Consider the following 19,497-nt stretch of genomic DNA (forward strand, 5'->3'; position numbering starts at 1 on the left):
GGAGTCCCTGCTGGCACAGGGCCTGACCTTTCTGTTTTGTTTCGTTCTCTGACCAGGCAGAAGATGGGAACATCGAGTACAAGGTGAGCCTTTTGAGGTCGCAGGAGGTCATCCTCCCAGGGGGTTATTTTGCAGTGAATAACTTCACCAAAGACAGCATATGGGGAACATGCCCAAGGAAGGGGCAGCAAGGTGGACGCTTGTGCTAAGGAACTATCGGTCATCTTCTGTGTCTCTGTGCCTAGCAGCACCCGGTGCGGTGAGCTCAAAGAATTTGATCTCAGCAGTCATTTTCAGGCAACTGTTTTAGGAGATGAGATCCAGTGTGGTTTTCCTGAAATCATCTTCCTTTGAAGCACAGAATCAGTTGGTTGGGAAAGGCTTTTGAGATTATTGAGTCCAACCATACCTGTATACTACTCAACCCTATCCCTGAGCACCTCATCTCCCCGGCTTTTAAATACCTCCCGGCTTGGTGACTGAACCACTTGCCAGGGGAGCCTGATATCCCGTTCAGTCAAGAGAGGATCATAGAAAGAGGAGGGCTGTTGGTGTCCCTGATAATCCCTTGTCACTTTCTTGTGGCTGTCTGCCATTTGCCCTTTCTTGTCTCCTGACTTACTGATAGGCCCCACAGTGCTGTCTTTAACCCCCAAGCAGGCAGGGTACAGATCCCTTTGGCAAGGGTTCTGCTCCCCTATGTGTGCAGCTTTGTGAAACCCTTTTTCACCTGTCCTGTGGCTTCTCTGCAGACACAGACCTGGGCTGTGGTTTCTGGGGGTGGCTCAGAGGTGGGGGCATTGCTTCATGGGGTTGGGTTGGGAAGATGTTGGCTCGGACAGTGGGATTCCCTCTGCATCCATGCTACGACTGTAACTACCCCCTCCATTAAACAGCTGAAGCTAGTGAATCCCTCGCAATATCGCTTTGAGCACCTGGTAACGCAGATGAAGTGGCGACTACAGGAAGGCCGAGGTGAGGCCGTGTATCAGATCGGCGTGGAGGACAACAGGCTGCTGGTGGGCCTCTCGGAAGAGGAGATGCGTGCCTCACTCGAGACACTGCACCGTATGGCAGAAAATTGTGTTTCCCTTTTCATCTGTAGGACCCACAGGCATAAAGAGCCTCCAGTAGAGTGGCTTGGCCCCAGGAGTCCTCCACAGTGTCGGTGGCTGCATTCGACAAAGCCCCTGTGTGATTGAAATTCCCTCATCGTGAGGCTGTGGCAGTAGGAAGGCCGTTATAGGGCTTTTGACTGGAAGCTGGAGGCTCCTTCCCTGCTATTCCCAGCTTTCATTCCATTCTCTTTGCCAGCTGTGATTCTAGCAGTGCAGGAGCTGTTGAGTACAAGTGTGCGTCTCACTCTTTCCTTTCGTGTTTGTGGCAGGGTTGGAGCTGACATTACGGTGCTGCGGGAGAGGGAGGTTGATTACGACAGTGATGTTCCGAGGCAGATAATGGGAGGACAAAGCCAACAGCCTTTCCGTTGTGACTTGTTTTTTGAAATAGCCAATTCATTTGGCTTCTGGTCCTTCTCTTTCCTTATGACTTTCCTCGTCCAATTTTTATTTTTGCAGAGTAGCAGTTAAAGGGCAAGGTCTTTAAGAGTAGTTTTCGGTTGTTGCAGCCTGGACTTACTACGTGTTTATTTCCAGTCCCTTATGAGTGAACTTAAACAGTTCTGGCCCGGTATGGTTTCTAGCTATAACATCCATTCCTTTGAGGGGAGGGGAGTCCTGAAGTAAAGTTTGGATGCAACAAGAATGTTTGTTCAGAAAGCTGTTAATGAAGCACAGCTTCTTTCAATAACTAGAGGTGTAGCTGAGTGCAACAGTCTCACAGCAAAAGTGTGCATTTAAGCACAGGAAGGGGGAAGTTCTTGCTGTAACTGAGAGCCCTCTGTCACTGTGTGGTTGTAGGCCTGTATTTGAAGCAGTATTTGTCCAGATTAGACCCTAAGGAGCTTGCCAGCTACTTGGAGTAATTACCAGGTAAAAAAGCTGTTCTTAAATGGGGAAAGCTGTTGGCTATTTCATTGCCTAAGAGGTTGTTCCTCAGCGTGCTGTTGCTAAGAGCAAGATTACCTTCTGCATTTCAACACACTGTACATAGTTTGATTGGTGTGTTTTGGGTTGGTTTTTGTTTTTGTGTTTCAGAGCCTGGCTATGTTGCTACACCAATTGCAATGGTTCAAGCAGCTGTATCTCTCCTGGAAGACACGGCTTGTCTGCCTAAAAAGTAAGTAATTGCCCATGCAGAGCAGCTTGATCACCCTTAAAGTCACTGCGTGTATATCTTTCTCTTTGAAAATACAAATCTCCTAACCCCGTGGGTTTTTCTGTGTTACCTCACCCACATGGCTGTGCAAGGAAGATAGTTCCCCACGCTCTGATTTAAAGCCACCTCCTTTAAAGTCGTCATTTGCCTTTCAGTTTGAAAGGATGTTTGGTTGACAGCAACTGAACATGAGCCAGCCATGTGCCCAGGTGGCCAAGAAGGCCAATGGCATCTTGGCTTGTATCAGAAACGGCGTGACCAGCAGGTCCAGGGAGGTTCTTCTCCCTCTGTACTTGGCACTGGTGAGACCGCTCCTCGAATCCTGTGTTCAGTTCTGGGCCCCTCACCACAAGAAGGATGTTGAGACTCTGGAGCGAGTCCAGAGAAGAGCAACGAAGCTGGTGAAGGGGCTGGAGAAGAGGCCTTATGAGGAACGGCTGAGAGAGCTGGGGTCCTTTAGCCTGGAGAAGTGGAGGCTGAGGGGAGACCTCATTGCTCTCTACAACTACCTGAAAGGAGGTTGTAGAGAGGAGGCTGCTGGCCTCTTCTCCCAAGGGACAGGGGACAGGACAAGAGGGAACGGCCTCAAGCTCTGCCAGGGGAGGTCTAGGCAGGACATTAGGAAAAAATTCTTCACAGAAAGGGTCATTGGGCACTAGCACAGGCTGCCCAGGGAGCTGGTTGAGTCACCTTCCCTTGAGGTGTTTAAGGGACGTGTTTAAGGGATGAGGTGCTGAGGGGCATGGTTTAGTGTTTGATAGGAATGGTTGGACTCAGTCATCTGGTGGGTCTCTTCCAACCTGGTTATTCGATGGTTCTATGATGCAGTCACAGGTTTTTCATAGTCCTTTTGCAGTATCAATTACATCACAGTTTATATTTTCAGTTAATGGAATGGTTTCTATTGAGTCTTCTGGGTTACAAAATGCACCTCTGAATATTACCAGCCTAGAAAATTCCTCCTGTGCTCTCCTGTGGGACAAAGGCGCTTTTTCTTTCTTAGGCAGGGAAACCCATCTTTGACTTCGAAAAATGGTGTCGCTCTGTCACTCTACTACTACTGTTTTCCTCTTTTGATTTTCATTAACAGGGGTGGTGTGTATGCTCCGGGAGCTGCTTTCTCTAAAACAAAACTGATTGATCGCCTCAACAAACGTGGTGTTGAGTTCTCTGTCATTCACAAGCCTGAAGTCTGAAGTCAAAACACAACGGTATGAACGAACACCTTTCCTGGGTCTGACTCCAATAAAGCTCACTTGGCTCTACAAGCCTAATCCTGAAAGAGTTTCACTGTGCTCTTGTTGGCAGCAGAAAGAGAAGAGAAATCGAGATAAAAATCCTAATACCCTTTCCTATAGTGAGCACACCCATGAAGAGCACCTTATGCGCCCCAAGATGGCGCCGAGCGAGCAAGGGAAAGGCGGGGCGAGAATGTTCCCGGCGGGAACAGGGAGGAAGTGCTAGAATTGAATAGGGCGCGAGTGTGAAGGGGAGAACGTGAAAGGGAAGGGGGGTGCGAGCGACCGGGAAAGGGAGGGGAGTGGGGGGCGAGGGGCGGGGAGCCAATCAGAGCGTCCGCCTGCTCCCGAGCAGAAGGCGGGGCGAGCCAGGGGGAGGGAGCGGCCCCGCCCGCAAGGGAAGTGGGCGGGGCCGGAGCCCAACAAAAGGAGATCGGGGCCCGGAAGTGACCGGTCAGTCGAGTTCCGACTGCGGCTCAGGCGGTAGTCGGGGCGGGTGGATCACAACCGACTCAGACTCATGGGAGGAGGAAGCGGGAGTGGATAGAGTTAAAAGCCGAAATATCCCCACTCGAATTAAAGAAAAGCCGAGAGGGGGACAAATCACTCTCAGGGATTGGAGGAAGATAAAGATAGCGTGTGCCGATTGGGCCGCATCGGCCACGCTAGCGTTCCCGGTTTGGGTGACGGACGGGGGACAGAGGGTCCAAGTCCTCGATAAACCCTAAGGATATACAAGGATATACAAGAAGCTCATTGCACAGAACTCTCTCTGCTGTTTCTAATTGGTGAATAAGCTTACTTTACAGATTTGCCCATCAGCTCACCCCACGTTCACCTCGTGCTTTTAGCGAGGTCAAAGAAAGGCTGGGATGAAAAGTAAACGTACAACTCTAAGTTAAAATAAGTGTGTCGCTCTGCAGGATCTTATTCTGATACACCTGTTATAACCTGGAGATTTCAAATGGCTTACAAAATAGCAGGCTTTCCCTTGTTTTTTCCTGAAACACCAAGGTCTGAGATGCCTGAATATGCAGAGAGCTGCAGATGGCATTAGACAAAATGATGTGGTTATTAAAACAAGCAAGAGAAAGCAAGTTTGATTCACTGGAAAACTATGGTTCCAGAAAACAACAACTGCTTCACTGATCCATAACAAAAGTTCACGGAACACCCAATTTAATCTGGTTCTTATTAGAAGTTAGATATGGGTTTCTGTCTGTTTATGAGAGTGGTAAAATGAAAGTTGTGGAATAGTAGAACACGCTATAACTAGAAGAGGAGATAAAATGACCCAAACCACCCACCATTATACCTGAGTGTTCTCATCTAGAAAAGAAAGTTGTGTGCAAGACCTTGATGGTTTCATTGCCTGGATGTATTTCAGAGCTTTTTTACGCTCTCCTCCATGGATAAATGACTAAATTATTTGGGTTTTAACCCCAGGTGCTGTTTTCATTGTTGCTGGGTGACACAGTAGGGCAAGTGATTTCTGTAAAAGTTGAAGACCAGGCTTACTAAGATATATACATACATTCTTGCAACACACATAGGAAAGGAACACACCAGCCCGTATCTAAGTTACTAGAGTACTAAGCTCAGTAAGACAAACTTTCAAATCGGTCTCCAATACGCTGCAGCTTCCACCAAAACTCATCTTGCTGCAAATACCAATGTCGACACAGAAGCCATTCCCTTCCACTTCTGGATCTGCAGTGGAAGTGCCCCAGAGCTGTAGGCTCACCTTGACAAACGCTCCAGCTTCTGTCACTGAGCAGCGTAGCAGGCCTGAAGCAGAGGGTAGTTGTAGAAAGGGATAGACAATTGCTTTGTCCCATCTACAGGCAAAAAAGTAAAAGCAAGTTAAAGAAGTCATATCGCATTTGTAAACTAAAAACATTGACTAAGAAAGATAAAAGATCGTACGAGCTTGTCATCGAGGAGCACAGATGAGCCTCCGGCTCTGAAAGAAGCCCGTCCTGTTTCTGCCCTTGCTACCAGAGATGCGGGACGTAACTCAATTCCATCTTGTCTCAAGTACCGTTTCTAGTTTACATGCAGTGTAGCATTCAAAACATGTAGCGTAAGCTGAAGTTCACTATCAAAAAGCACAGTTCTGAAAAGGAATGTGTTTTTAACTGTGCCATGTGAATATTTGTGAGCCAATTGAGGATGACCGTAGTATTTATAATCTATCTAAATCAACAAGTGTTTCCAAGGTGTACTTTTTCCTCAAGCAATACATAAAAGGTTCAAAACATGCAGGTCATACTGTGACTGTAGCAAACAGGTGCTCAGTCTTTGTTTTTTAATAGTCATTTGTTTAAAAACCTAGATGTTTCGAGCTGTGGAAATAAGGAACTCTGTACTGCTATTTTTAAGAAACATCCAGGCAAGAACATGCTTGCATCATTCTACACTGTACATTTGAAAATCCGGTAAAATCTCAGTGTCATCAAGAGGACTCCAGCACACGTGTGGGTCGCTGGACCAGCACGACTTGTCACTGACAAAACAGCTACCAGAGCGCAGCCAACAATGTGTTCATAGGCTTCACTCGCTGGGTGGGCTCCTTGTGACCAACGCATTATGCTTCATGCTTACCTAAACCGTCTGGAAGGAGACCAGCTTGGAAGAACCAGATGACCACTTTAGCGTAGACAGAAATGTGGTTAGCTAACGCCTGCTTTTTTCTCAACTGGAAAAGGTTTAAGACTCTGCTAAGGTTGCTTAAGAGGCACTGACAGTGCTGCAGAGACTGTAATGTTGACAGGTCAGGGCTGTTGGAAGAGCCATGGAACAGTGGAACGCCTTTTCAAGAAGAGAGATTAAATCATTACCCAACGGAGCAATTTCAGAGTTTTAAGGTACACACAAGCAATACCACGTACCAGCGGGTTACTGAATAAGTTCAGATAGAAAGAATGATTTTACATCTGCAGAATGACTACACGAGTACTTACACATTTGGTCCAAGTCATCTTTAGCATAGACCACTTTGTTCCACACACACTCAGAAATAAACTGTAAATTTTCCATGGAATTTGGCTGCTCTGTAAAAGAAGAGAACAAAGAAGAAATTAATCAACCTTTTCAAACTAAAACAGAGAAACCAGGACAGCGGCCTTAGAAGTCTTACTTTCAGATGTCCAGCGTTTAATGCATCCAGTCAGGAGATCTAAAGATCCCATTTGGAAAGCCGCAGACAATATGGCATCTAACTGCTCCTCCTAAGCAGAACAGACAAAATTAAATGAGAATATTCCATACTTTCAACTTCTGAGCCATCAACTGTACAAGTCTCTGAACGATACCGTCACAATTCAGCAAAGGGAACAAAACCCAGTCTTCATTTCCCAAGTTATTTCCGAGCTGCAGCGGATACCAGAACATCAGATTGGAATCTTAACAGTCTACATCAGGCTTGCAAAATAAACAGCCAAGGGGCTAGGCCAACTTGCCAAGAAATTTGTTCTTAGCTACCACTCCGTGCAGAACTGTTATTTGCCCTAACACACTTCCACAAATCTGGAAGTGTCGCAGCCACAAGAGAGCGGTCTAAGAGGAGTAAATTGGGCTGCTGCAGCCCAAAGCATCAGCCACAGAGGGGAAGACCTGCTCTGAATAACACCATCGCTATTCAATCAATGAAGTTCTGGATAACCAGCAACAGAAATAATAGAAACATTCCCTTTGACTGTCAGATACCTTGCATCAGTAACACGCTTTAGGGCAGCAACCTGAGCAAGCATTACTACATCGACTCTTAAAGCCGGCAGTAAAAATGAGCATTAAATGGTCTCTGGCACCAAAAGCAGTGCAACAGAAAACTTAGCCAAGGTCTGTCTCTTTAGGCATTCTCAAGAAAGAGACAGTAAAAGCTCACCTCCTTCTGGAAACCACTGCAAGTCAGATGGACAACGCCAGAGCTCAGCAAGCACGCTCCATCTGCAGAAACAGTGAACGTTGGACAACATTCCGTACTCTTGGAGTTACGTCACGATTAGCTTACGTTTTCCAAACAGCAGTAACTTGAAAGACACAACCGACTACCCATTGCCTTCATCAGATCACTTACAAGCTTGTTTCAAAAAATAATTGCTGTGCATAGAAATCTTACCTCTAGGGCTACCGAGGTGCTGCGCTTTGAGCTTCAGTTCAAAGTCATTTTATGACCATCACCGCTTCACAGGCTACATTACAAAAGCACCAAAACCCAAAGCCCCAGTGGACCGTCAGATACGTTTCACAATATTAAATACCTCGTTAGTACAACATCATCATGGCTGGGTTTGTGGGGCTTCAGGGTGTTCTGGTTTGGTTTGCATTTCGAGTGACAGACGTCGAATAAGAGAACCAAGAAAGAGCATCTGAGCTCGACTGAATCTTATCACTCTTGAAAGCAGTGAAATACCTACCAAAATTATAGCCGCTTGCATTTAGATTCTGGTCGGGTGGTAAGTAAAGAGCTCCCCAGGTTAGACTTGGCTCGTGAACAAGAACATCCAAACGGGTTCTGGAGAAACCGTGCTTGTTATGGTATCCAGGGTCCACAAGGCAAAATAAGGGCAATCGAGATGGACTTTTTCTGGCCTTAAAGAAAACAAGGGCGTAAGCTAAAAGCCAACATTTCAATGAACTATTTGTAAGGAAAGTGACAACAGCTTCCTAACATTCTACCTTATGGAATCCGGCATGTGGACATCATACCAACGATTAAGGTCAAACACGCCCAAGTAAGTCGATGGTTTCTCCAGACCGTAGGTAGTCACTTGCCAACAAAACATTGAGATGCTGATGTAAGGAGATGGTACTATAAAAGACAGGACATTGCTTCTTACTAGGAGAAGATATGACACACGTGATATTTTTAAAACACCCCTCTCTACTTTGGCTTAATTCTGTTACATAAATAGGAAACACAATGCTCGCTTACGAAGGATAATACAGAACAATAGCGAAGAGCAAACGCCTCTCTGACAGGTTCTAGACACACTGCCCCTTTTTCTTGTTCAAAATGTACCAGTTCTATGCCACAACAAACACACAACTATTCACTAACTAAGTTTTCCATACACAAAGAGTTGACCAAGACCTTTAGCTACATGAAGAGTTGAGGAAAAAAACCCATGCGTTTCAGCAAGCATAAAATAAAACCTTTTTTTCCCTAAATGACGTCCCACATAAGTTAAGCACCCATTCTTTCTTCTTTAACAAGCCCAACAAGCCAGTCTATGCAGATGTTTCAGACTGTGGGTATAGAACAGCTTTCATAGCTTAGATGACGTGGACATCAGAACAGACCTTCATTAGCGTTATCCCCTTGGTCAACAGAGTCGTAAAAGTCTTCTATGGTCTGACAACTGAGGAATTTCATATGGCTATTTTGTCTTCTCCAGGGAAGAATTCGACTCGCGAGATCTAAACTAAACCTTTCTTTACAGCATTCCAAACCCTGGGTGAAAAGAAAAAACGTGAGAGGAAAAGTCATTTTGAGATAAAAACATATATTAGACTTCAACAGGAAAGAATGTCTCTATCGAATATCAGATACATATTGTATTGTATGCACTTCCTCGGAGCATATTTCTGATGGCAAGGAGACAGAGCTCAACGGAACACCAAGAACATAAACCCAGGGATACCTTCATTTGACCCCATTTTAAGAAGGGGAAAGAGGCAGAAGCTTATTCAAGTCTGCAGTTTGGTTAAACAAAGCTCTTCAAAGACCTGTCTTTTTTCCTGCATGCCATTAATTCGGTGTTCAAATCAAGAACCATCTTATGAACAAAGACCAGGCTAGGAAGGCTCAGCACAGGATTTTTGGGTTTTGAAGGCTGCTCCAACTTTTGATGGTAAACGTTATGCCAGCCTACTTCACCGGTACTCGCTTAGAGAATCTTACACTCTTCACCTTTTCACACACACGCTCCCCTTACCTCATACATGACTTGACCAGATGCCAGACGTTTTCGACTGCCAATCGTTAACTGCAGCAGACGTAAACGCAAAACATCGCCTTCACTGAAAGAGGTATAAATGATGAAATGTGATCACAAAGCTCCTTTACAGTCCTAATCGTAATTTTATTAGGTCAAGACAGAAGTGTTCTTAAAAGCGTGCACTTCCAGAACAGAGAAACACCACTTCCCACAACAGCAGAATTGGTCACCTTTAGCCACTAAACCACAGAGGAGGAAACATTGACGCTAACAGCTTCAGGGGCAAATGCTAACCACACCATTAGAAAGCTTTCCTGTGTTGGATGGACTACAAATTGTTGGAAATGGTTCTTCATAGTGAAGAGTACTCAGTCAAAACTGCTTTGAAGTCATACTTCAAAAGAGTCCACTCCAGGACCAGCTGGGTCGGTTAAAGAGCTTGCTGACCCTGAGAGAGAGAGGTCTGTCCCCCTGCCCTTGTCACCAAGGTTCCAGTCCCTCTTGCCTACGCTGGATCCTTTCACATGCTGATTTGATTCATTAGCCCAGCAGAAAACCTTGCCTTCTCTGCTGAAAAGTGGAGGATCTCGGCCAGGTGAGCTGAACTGGCTCACGAAGGCTCCAAAGACGGCTGAAGCTGGCACAGGGGAATCAGCAATACCATCACCTCTTTCCTTTAGGGGCTGCTGTTCTGTTGGCACCTTTAGTGTTCGAGATTGGCAACCTCAACTACTTTTAAGGACATTTGAACACTGCCGTGTGAATATCAAAGCAATCATGAAGCAGTCATCAAGAAACAAAGGAAATCTTTCCCAAACGCAAGCACCAAAGTATGGCCAGTGTTGTTTTGCCTTCTTTTAGAGAGTAGGAACTAGTAGGTCCCTCCTCACTTCCGTGAAATCCTGCAAACATTTCATTGTAAGCTTAACACCTTGTGCAGCCAAGAGAATATCCTGCAGAGCTAAATAAATGAAAGGAAGATACACATATCAACTGAATGTGAACCAATGGATTGACAAACAAGTCAGTGGCTTATCGCACGTTTTTACTCACCTTTCTTGTGTAGACTTAACGGCCCACAAGTAGCAGCAATTGCTAGGATCTTTCTCCGGCTCTTGAAAAGTAATGGCATGCACAGGAATCCTTCTTGCTCCAAGCTGACAGTGATGCCTACAGGTTTAGGAAGGAAAAAAGCAAAAGAAAATAATAAGAAGAAAAAAGGTGAGCCTTCTGGCCCTAACAGTTTGTAGAAGGGTAGAAGCATCTTCTGAGAAAGAGCACCCCACATTCTTATCCTGCGAGTGCAGGAGGTCATACTTCCATCGCAAAGAACTGAGTCAGGGCAGCCACTGCGTTTTATGCCATGGTCAAGGAGTGACAAAGTTCCTGCCCATCAGATGCAATCACCTGGGTTTATGCCCTCCTCCACCTGAGGAGGAGGATGAGGAACGTACATGATTGCTTCAGCTGCCAGGCAAAAGGTTGTTCTTCAATATGTAGGAAAGGATTTATTCTCAGGCACAGACTGCAGTAACTGGTTCTGAAAGCTGATTTCTGAACTCTATTGCATCGAGATACGCACAATTCCTGGTTCCACTGAATGCCAGCGATAGAACAAACTGTCGTAGAAAAAGCAGCTCTATCACATCCTAACTGCTTGAGAAAAGCTCCAGAAGCATCTTTTCTACAGTTGCCCAATCCACAAACACAATAAGGAAAACAATCCTAGTTCACTGGGGAGAAGGTGGTCCACTTAATCCATCTCTGAGTTAACAATTTATTAAGAAGAATATTTCTAAACATTCCAAGATTATATTCGACATTTCAGTCCCTGGGAAAGTTCTCTTTACATTAACACGCTTCCTTCAGCAAAAAAAAGGAGAGCCATGCCCCTCCAGGCATAACCAAGAGTAAATCTCTACTTACTCCCTCTTCAACGTTTTCCTGTTCCACAGAGACAGGCAGCCATCAGAGAAACCCACAACCAGCTGATTGGTTCTCCTTATGTAGAACAGTGTCGATATTGATGCTCCTGACGGGTTTGGCAGTTCAAAGCAGAGATGTCTCCCTTCTCTGGTGGCAGTTTCTCTTCTTGGTGGAACTTGGGCAGGAAATGCAGTCACAAATTTGAGATCTAAGCACACAAAACCAGACGTGAACCTCTTATGCAATTTAGATCTTATTTTAAACACTTAGGTGACAACACCTATAACATCAGTCCACCGACCCAGGCAAAACACCCATTTAAGCAACACTTTTTTTTCTGTTTCCAGTAAATACAGGACTTGGAGACAAAGCATTCTTTCCTATTAGATGAAGAGAAAAATTACCTCTCTACAAAAAAAGGTTTACGTGCACACCAGCACTTTTAGGAGCGTTAACAAAGCTTTTCAAAGCCAGGCTGAACCAACGGCAACAAGAACAGCAGTTTGTTAGGTAAAAAGCAAACTCCAGCTAAGGAAGAAGGGCACACTGCTCTTTAACGTGCCGAGCAGTCTGCATGCAACAAGGTGAAGACAAACCCCTTGCCACATCTTGCAACGCGTCCAGGACAAGACTGACTGCTATAGCAGTGATACAAACACATGCAGACTCCAGCACTAAAGCTCTACAATGGAAGAACATGGCCATCCTGTCACCTGATGGAAAGCTGAGGGATAAATAAGTACTGGTTGCAGGCTGTAAGATGATAAAAATCACTCAATGGATCGTGATATTCTCTCCAATTATGCTGATTCCTCTTTACATTAGGATGAAGGGACATCACATCCTTTGAGAATATGGGTAAGAGGAGACAGAAAAAAATAGGAATATTACACCAATGGACCCCATCTATGCAAGCACAAAACACGCAGAGCACAGGTTCAAGGACTGCCGCTTGAAAGGCAATCTGACAACAATCTGTCAGGTAACCCACTAAGGGCTCTTTTTTCTATCCAGAGTCAATATAAAAACATCTTCTGCTCTGAAGTCACCTGCTTGCTAGTCTGAGTTCCAGGCAAAAGTGCCTAAGCCGTTTTCAGCAGGACTGTGAAAGGTTGAGATCTTTTAAAGAAAGTATTTCTGGCAGACATTAAACATTTAGGACATTCATCTTAGAGAGGGTTTAAAGGGTGGGCTTTTTGCTTTCTCACGCTGGAAAAAAAACAAACCAAACTTGGTTTACACCAGAAAAATCAAAAAGATAGTGGTACCATTAAGCCCATGATTTTACAGGGAGGCTCAGTCGACTGGATACTCTCAAGTGATAACATGTTCATGCAATACAGAAAAATCTCCTCCTGCAAAACGACGTTTTTAAGCTTTTCCTGACACTCAGTAATGCAGCACCTAACAGCATGAAAGCTTCATTCCTCTCACTGAAATGTACGTACCCTTCCAGGAAGAATAACTTCTTTAACGACACTTGATGTTCCGAGGTCGTATAGGCAGAGGACACTTCTCTCTGCTTCTTCCAGTACAATCAGCAGTCCAGTTCTCTTCTTCCAGCAAAATTCCTTCACCACACCAATAGCGGGAGCCTCTTTGTGCTCTCCTCTGAAATGGTATGCAGAGAGCTGCTGTGCCGTCACTGAGTTCACTATCTCGAGGTGAGGACCCTGTGCGAGCCATGCTATGTCACTACTCCCTGGAAGAGAAAAGAAAGCTGACTGAAGCAAGTTTCCAAGCAAAGACTGAAAACAACGGAAAAAACACACTCCCTGCTCCTTTCCTTCAAGACAAGCTCCTAAGAGAGGAAGACGGACTTATCTAATTCTGGTCAATTATTTCAAATCCCTCACTGAAATCCTCAAGTAATACGTCTTAGAATGGACAACTTCAGTGCTTCGCATTTGGACCTGTCGTTCCTGCACTGAAGACTTTAGATTGTTTGGGATAAAGATACAATACATTGATCTATAGAAGAGCCTTACAGCATACTTCAAATATAACCAATTAATTTCTAGGTTTTTTACATTTGCTTGACACGTGTATGCTCTGGGTAGGGATTTGCAGTTCAACAAGAAATTATCTTCAATTGGGCACCACACCAGTAAATATTTGCATGTGCTGCTCACAGAAAGAATGAAACACATTTCATTTCACTGAACGACTTCAAGCTCAAAGGCTCAACTACTGCCTTTACAGTGACGTAAATAGACTCTACCTGCTCTTGACAGAAGCCAAGACATCAGATAGGCACCCAGCTCTACTTTCAGGTCTCCTCGGAAGTCCACCTCCTAATCAGCGCAGCCCCTTTCAGCAACTCTCACTGGGTACCCACCTACATCCTATTCAATACTTTGGGAAAATGGCTGCAGCATGTCACTGGATTATCCTCTTCCTTCTGGTTTTATTCAGACTCACCAGAAAAGGCAGCGGGCGTTGCCTCTGTCACATTGTACAAGAACTATTTCTGAACCGGATGTTATGATGGTCACAGAGCTTGAGCTGCTACAAGTAAATACGGCCCAAAACAACACTGTTTGTCTTTTGAAAACTGCCTCCCACCTAACTAAAATCCATGGAGGGCTCACTGACTCCGCATCTTTAAGTAAATTTTTCATAGCACAGGTGAGGCGCAGGTTGTTGTCATTTCAAACTTTCACTTGACTAACCTTTAATACTAGCATTTTTAACATGTTAAAAAGTCCTTTTCCTTCTCTCTCAATCTCATGCGTCTTAACAGCACCCACCTGACACACCTGATCCTATGACCCTGGGCTTCAGGTAACTTCCAGGCAATAATTGCTTTATACCAAGACCAAAGTTAAAGGAAAACTCTCACCTCCAGAAAACTTCCCACGAAGCACAGAACCTTGGGTGACTTGATCTTTCCCGAGTGCTTGCAGAGTCCCCTCTGGGAACCGCAGCAGGCTGCTCGTCACCTGCGCTCTTAGGTATCGCATTCTTCACTCTAAATAAAGAAAGAATTGGAAAAGAGACTCATGTCAGCCATCAACATTTTTGAGATTGACACAAGTTACATCAATACGCTGTGACAAATCTCCTCCACATACCCTGTAGCTCTTTTCCTTACAAAGATGGCCCTTGGGCTGTTTCTGGATCTCACAGCAGAGCAAAAGGAGAATTCTTTACTTTGCTAATGCTGTGAAACATGCAACAACAACAACTGACACAGAGGTATTGACAAGAGAAGGATCAGGGAAGAAACAAAACACTCTGTTCAAGTCTATTTATTGAGGTTAGTAAGGTGAGAGCTGAGAAAAATCATCTTTTCAAAAGTTTCTAAGGAACCTAAGAGTTCCCATTTCTCCTTTCCCTTGGTTTCATAATTTATTATTTACTGTCAATTGTCTTTGAGTAGCTATCAGGCATCACTTAGGCCAGGCTCACTTTTGGCATGTTTCTTTTGACCATTAAGGCATGCTGAGTTCTTAACTACCCTCGTTCTCAACTTCTTCCAGAAAAAATGTACTGCAGATATTTTCACATGGCAAGCGCTATGTATTTTCACGCCCTTACAGTGTAAACAGAACAAGGCAGTTGAAACCACTGGGATTTTCTACAGTGAAATCCTCATCTTCCTTATTCCAGAACCCTTCCTTCCTATTTTCTGTCCTTATCACATCCCTACAGTGTGGAAAGTGTCCCTGCCCATGGCAAGAGGCTTGGAACTAGGCAATCTTTAAGGTCCCTTCTGCCCCAATGTTTCTGTGATTATGTGAAAGAGCATTTACTGAGCGGCTGAGCAGGTAACTGAGTGAGTGCCACTCGGTCATTTCTTTCCCGCATGGGCAGAAACACCTCCCACTGACATTTCAGGCAAAATCCCTACATTGAATCCAAAGCCCAAGCTGTAGTCTAAGATGTCGCTAGCCTAACAGAGACGGTCTGTCTCAGGATTCAACCATCACGCTTCCAGTGTTTGTGTGGATGCTCCACAAGCTCTCTGAGAAGCACAAGTCTACAGCAGAAGGGGAGAAGACAAAAGCATTTCAGCTCCATATCCTATCAGTCCCCAACACCTAAGCTCCTGGGTTCAATGCAGACCACAGATTGGATTTCCCTTTACTAGACAAAAACAAACAAAAGCACCACCAGCCACTATTTGACACCAGAGGCAGTTTATCCAGCCACCTCCGACAGTTCTCTCACACGACTGCCCTTTCCCTCCAGAGGTACGCTCCCCGTCTAACGGGACGAAGCTAGCAACACTCCCAACAGTCATTTCTGACATTATGCTCTATTTTACATTGCTTGGAGTACCTGGGCAGCAGACACAGGTCGGAAGTGTTAGCTTTGGAGTATCTAATTCTGAAACGTACTTTTACAAGCAGCAACCCCACAAGCTGAAGGGCTAAAACATTTACAGCTGCTTATCGTACACAGAAACATAACTGAACAAATAACCAACTATGTTCGAGAAGCAATGACTTCTGGTGACTGGATGCAAGAGATGGTGACAAGAACGACGTCCCATGCTGCAGTGAAACTTCTCCAGCTGTCACTGTGGCAGTCACCAAAGTCAGAAGGCTCCTACAGACCCTCCCCAGCACTTCTTTCAAAGATGCGGTTAACTCAGTTAAGTCTTCCATGGCTGAAGTGTACATTTCCACAGGGACTGCAGCGTTCCCTCAGGAGCCAGCACACCCACCGCGTGCCTGGGCAAAGGAGACCTCCTAGAACTTCCACACTTGCTCTTCCATGCCACATGGAGGGCATTTTTCTGGCACAAGACATCATGCCCTTTTTCAGAAAGGGGGAACAGCTGTGAACCCGCAGTTTAAATGCATACATGGAATGGAAGAGAGTTCCTCTGCCACCAACAGAACCTTTCCTTTGAGGGATTAAATAAAACCAATGTCACAATTGCACAGAAAATCCAACATTTTATTGGGATAATTTTTACAGTACTAAACTTGTTAAACTCAAAAACTCTTCATAACAACAACAAAAGCATCTTGTCTTCTTTCATTCCCAGCATCACATTTCTGATTTTGTATCAGAAACGGCGTGACCAGCAGGTCCAGGGAGGTTATTCTCCCTCTGTACTCGGTACTGGTGAGACCGCTCCTCGAATCCTGTGTTCAGTTCTGGGCCCCTCACCACAAGAAGGATGTTGAGGCTCTGGAGCGAGTCCAGAGAAGAGCAACATAGCTGGTGAGGGGGCTGGAGAATAGGTCTTACGAGGAGCGGCTGAGAGAGCTGGGGTCCTTTAGCCTGGAGAAGAGGAGGCTGAGGGGAGACCTCATTGCTCTCTACAACTACCTGAAAGGAGGTTATAGAGAGGAGGCTGCTGGCCTCTTCTCCCAAGTGGTTGGGGACAGGGCAAGAGGGAATGGCCTCAAGCTCCGCCAGGGGAGGTTTAGGCTGGACATTAGGAAAAAATTCTTCACAGAAAGGGTCATTGGGCACTGGCACAGGCTGCCCAAGGAAGTGGTTGAGTCACCTTCCCTGGAGGTGTTTAAGGCACGGGTGGACGAGGTGCTGAGGGGCATGGTTTAGAGCTTGATAGGAATGGTTGGACTCGATGATCCAGTGGGTCTCTTCCAACCTGGTTATTCTATGATTCTATGATTCTATGATCACATCATTGCTGCATTCATAGTTCAAGTATAACAGAAAATGTAAACAGTTCACCACAGTAACATTATACTCGGTCAGGGAAGTGAGTAGAAAGGAACCGGCCCTTTGTTCCTCAGAACCAAGGCTTGTGCTCAAAAGTTTCTTTAAATACTCGAGTGCTTGCATTCTGGCATATGCATTACAAGCAGGTTGGGTGGAAGTGGGAAGAGTTTTGATCTCCTGCACGCACACGCGCCTACTTTAAGGTCGCATTTCATTCAAGAGACCTGCAAGTACACAGTCAAGTGGGCAGCTGCACACTCAGCAGCCTTCCTCATTCTAGCAGCTTCTCCTCCAGAGCCAGCTTCAGCAGTCACTACGTGTTATAAACAGCTGTTACTGGATAAGAAGGCAGAGACAGCACTCCTAGTGTCCTGCAAGCTCAAAAATACCAACTACCTTTCCTGCTAATTCCTGTGGAATTTGATCACTCTCCCCTCCCCTGTTCTTCACCTTTCAGAAACATTTAGAATTCTAAGAGGCGAAAGTAAACAAGAAACTAACTTTGTTGTTGTTGTTTTAAGCAAACATAAACTAGCATATTGAGGCAGGTGCCCCAGCTTCCTCTGAAGAGGGTTAGAGCAGAAACTGCTTATTTTTCACTGTAACTGTGTATCTAACTGATTGTCAGGGCTCTTGAACTACAGGTTAGTAAAAGAGTAGGAAGATATGATTCCCTGCCTCTACAGGTCTGCTCAGCCTCTTCTCATCACCAGTACAAGGCGCTGCTAGGTACGAGACCTCCCAGTCACTGAGCAGTCCTGCTCTTTGGATTATTAAGTAACTGAAAGGAGTTACACGGAAGTTAATTTTCTCAGAGAGATGAGCAAACTCTTGAGTACTCAGGCCTCATCAGTCTGCAGGGAAAATTCTCCTTTTACAGAAGCAGGATAGATACGAACGGTGATGGCCTTGAAGGCAAAGGCCAAGTATATTCACTTACACTATCTAGAGCCCCCAGCAGCCAGCTAACCTAGTACTTGTTACCAGAGAAACAGCCACATTAAAACTCAGGAGAGAGAAAATTGTCTCCAGTATTTGTCAATTCACTAAGCACGCAACAGGAAACTTTTACTCCCCACACAGTAATTCATCTCCTGTGCCACAACTCAGGTCCCTATAGATACACTCTGGGGGCGCGTGTGCGTGCGGCTGTGCCTTCATGGGTATTGGCTTTCAACAACAATTCCAGAGGTGAGGACAGAGGAACAGGGTCGAGCTGTAGGAAGACAGGAGATGCCCTGGAGAAGAGATCCAAACAGAGAAGAATATGCGGTTACATTTGATAAAGCCCATGGCCCCTAAAGCACCACCAAAGTTCATTCAATATTCCACTAGAGTTCTGCAGAGCACAGGTCATTCTCAAAAGCCTTTGAGGGTCACCGGTGCTTGAAAGCAGACATAGTCGTCCCAAGGAGAAGCCATGTGCTGATGAGGTGAGGCACTTATGTCGATGCCTCCATCACACCACAAGCTCTCAGTCAGTTTCCTCCCTCACGTCAGCACTTTCTAGTTGAGCTTGGGCCGGAACCAGTCAACACCACAACTACGGTGCCCCTGGAGTGTGACAACAGTGCCCACGACAGGCAAGTCCTCGAGTTCACTGAAGACATCCGCAACAGAGAGAGAGTGAAACAGCTTGTGAAGGCAAGATGCCGTTTCCAGGCTCTCCTCAGCACTGCCCTCACAGATACTCTCCAAATTGAGACCATAGGGCTCCTTGGGGCTCATAACATTGCCTCCAAGCAGAAAAAGAACCCGAGGAACCCGTGTCAAACTAAACATTACTTCCATGTGCCAGAACAGTCCCTCTAGCTCCATCAGCAGCTGTTAGCATTTCTTGCTTGCCGGGTCTAGGGGGGATGGCTTCTTACTCGCATCTTCATCTTGGAAGGCAAAATAAACCAAGAGCACTACATTTCCTCATTAGGATGCATTAGTCCCAACGCGCTCTGCAGAAAGCACGGCCCATCCCACCCCTGAAAGTCAAGGAACGTTCAAAGGGCTGCCTTTTCAGAGACATCGGTACCCACATATAGAATCAGGAGGCCCAAGAGGAACACAGAAAAGGCCGCTCTGTCGCTACTCAGGGTGAATCTGAATCACATCACTGATGAATTCCCACAGGAATGACAAGCCCCATCTTGTCACTGCAACAACTTTGGGGTGTTGATAATGGGATGGCCTACACAGCACCGGGATTACAGGTATCAGATGGGAGCCACCTTTCACAGAGTGGGACAAGGGTCTATGCCCTGGAGCTTGCAGGGCTTGGAGATAAGATTTTAAAGTAGTTGTGAAGGGGGAGGGGGATAACTGTTCTATGATGCAGTCACAGGTTTTTCATAATCCTTTTGCAGTATCAATTGCATCACAGTTTATATTTTCAGTTAATGGAATGGTTTCTATTGAGTTTGCTGCGTGACAAAATGCACCTCTGAATATTACCAGCCTAGAAAATTCCTCCTGTG

General features: G+C 45.5%; 1 protein-coding gene, 1 long non-coding RNA gene and 1 pseudogene across 2 annotated transcripts; 1 reads left to right on the forward strand and 2 right to left on the reverse strand.

The window, feature by feature from the left end:
- The first annotated feature begins 1,912 nt into the window (after positions 1 to 1,912).
- LOC138717493 (uncharacterized) lies at positions 1,913 to 3,559 on the forward strand. The gene is made up of 2 exons (XR_011336873.1): positions 1,913 to 2,238; positions 3,368 to 3,559. It is a non-coding gene; the product is annotated as an uncharacterized lncRNA (long non-coding RNA).
- A 621-nt stretch (positions 3,560 to 4,180) lies between these two features.
- On the reverse strand, positions 4,181 to 12,088 carry LOC138717367 (protein ELYS-like). Its single transcript, XM_069850883.1, has 10 exons — positions 12,070 to 12,088; positions 11,384 to 11,591; positions 10,511 to 10,627; positions 9,455 to 9,539; positions 8,820 to 8,970; positions 7,402 to 7,463; positions 6,655 to 6,745; positions 6,479 to 6,568; positions 6,120 to 6,326; positions 4,181 to 4,239 (listed from the first exon to the last, which is right to left on the reverse strand). Exons 1-10 carry the CDS (start codon positions 12,086 to 12,088, stop codon positions 4,181 to 4,183), a joined length of 1,089 nt encoding a protein of 362 aa, XP_069706984.1.
- A 5,748-nt stretch (positions 12,089 to 17,836) lies between these two features.
- Positions 17,837 to 19,049, reverse strand: LOC138717368 (MAD2L1-binding protein-like; annotated as a pseudogene).
- Positions 19,050 to 19,497: the final 448 nt, after the last annotated feature.

This window comes from Phaenicophaeus curvirostris, chromosome 2 (assembly GCF_032191515.1).
Source record: "Phaenicophaeus curvirostris isolate KB17595 chromosome 2, BPBGC_Pcur_1.0, whole genome shotgun sequence".
NCBI classification, from domain to species: domain Eukaryota; kingdom Metazoa; phylum Chordata; class Aves; order Cuculiformes; family Cuculidae; genus Phaenicophaeus; species Phaenicophaeus curvirostris.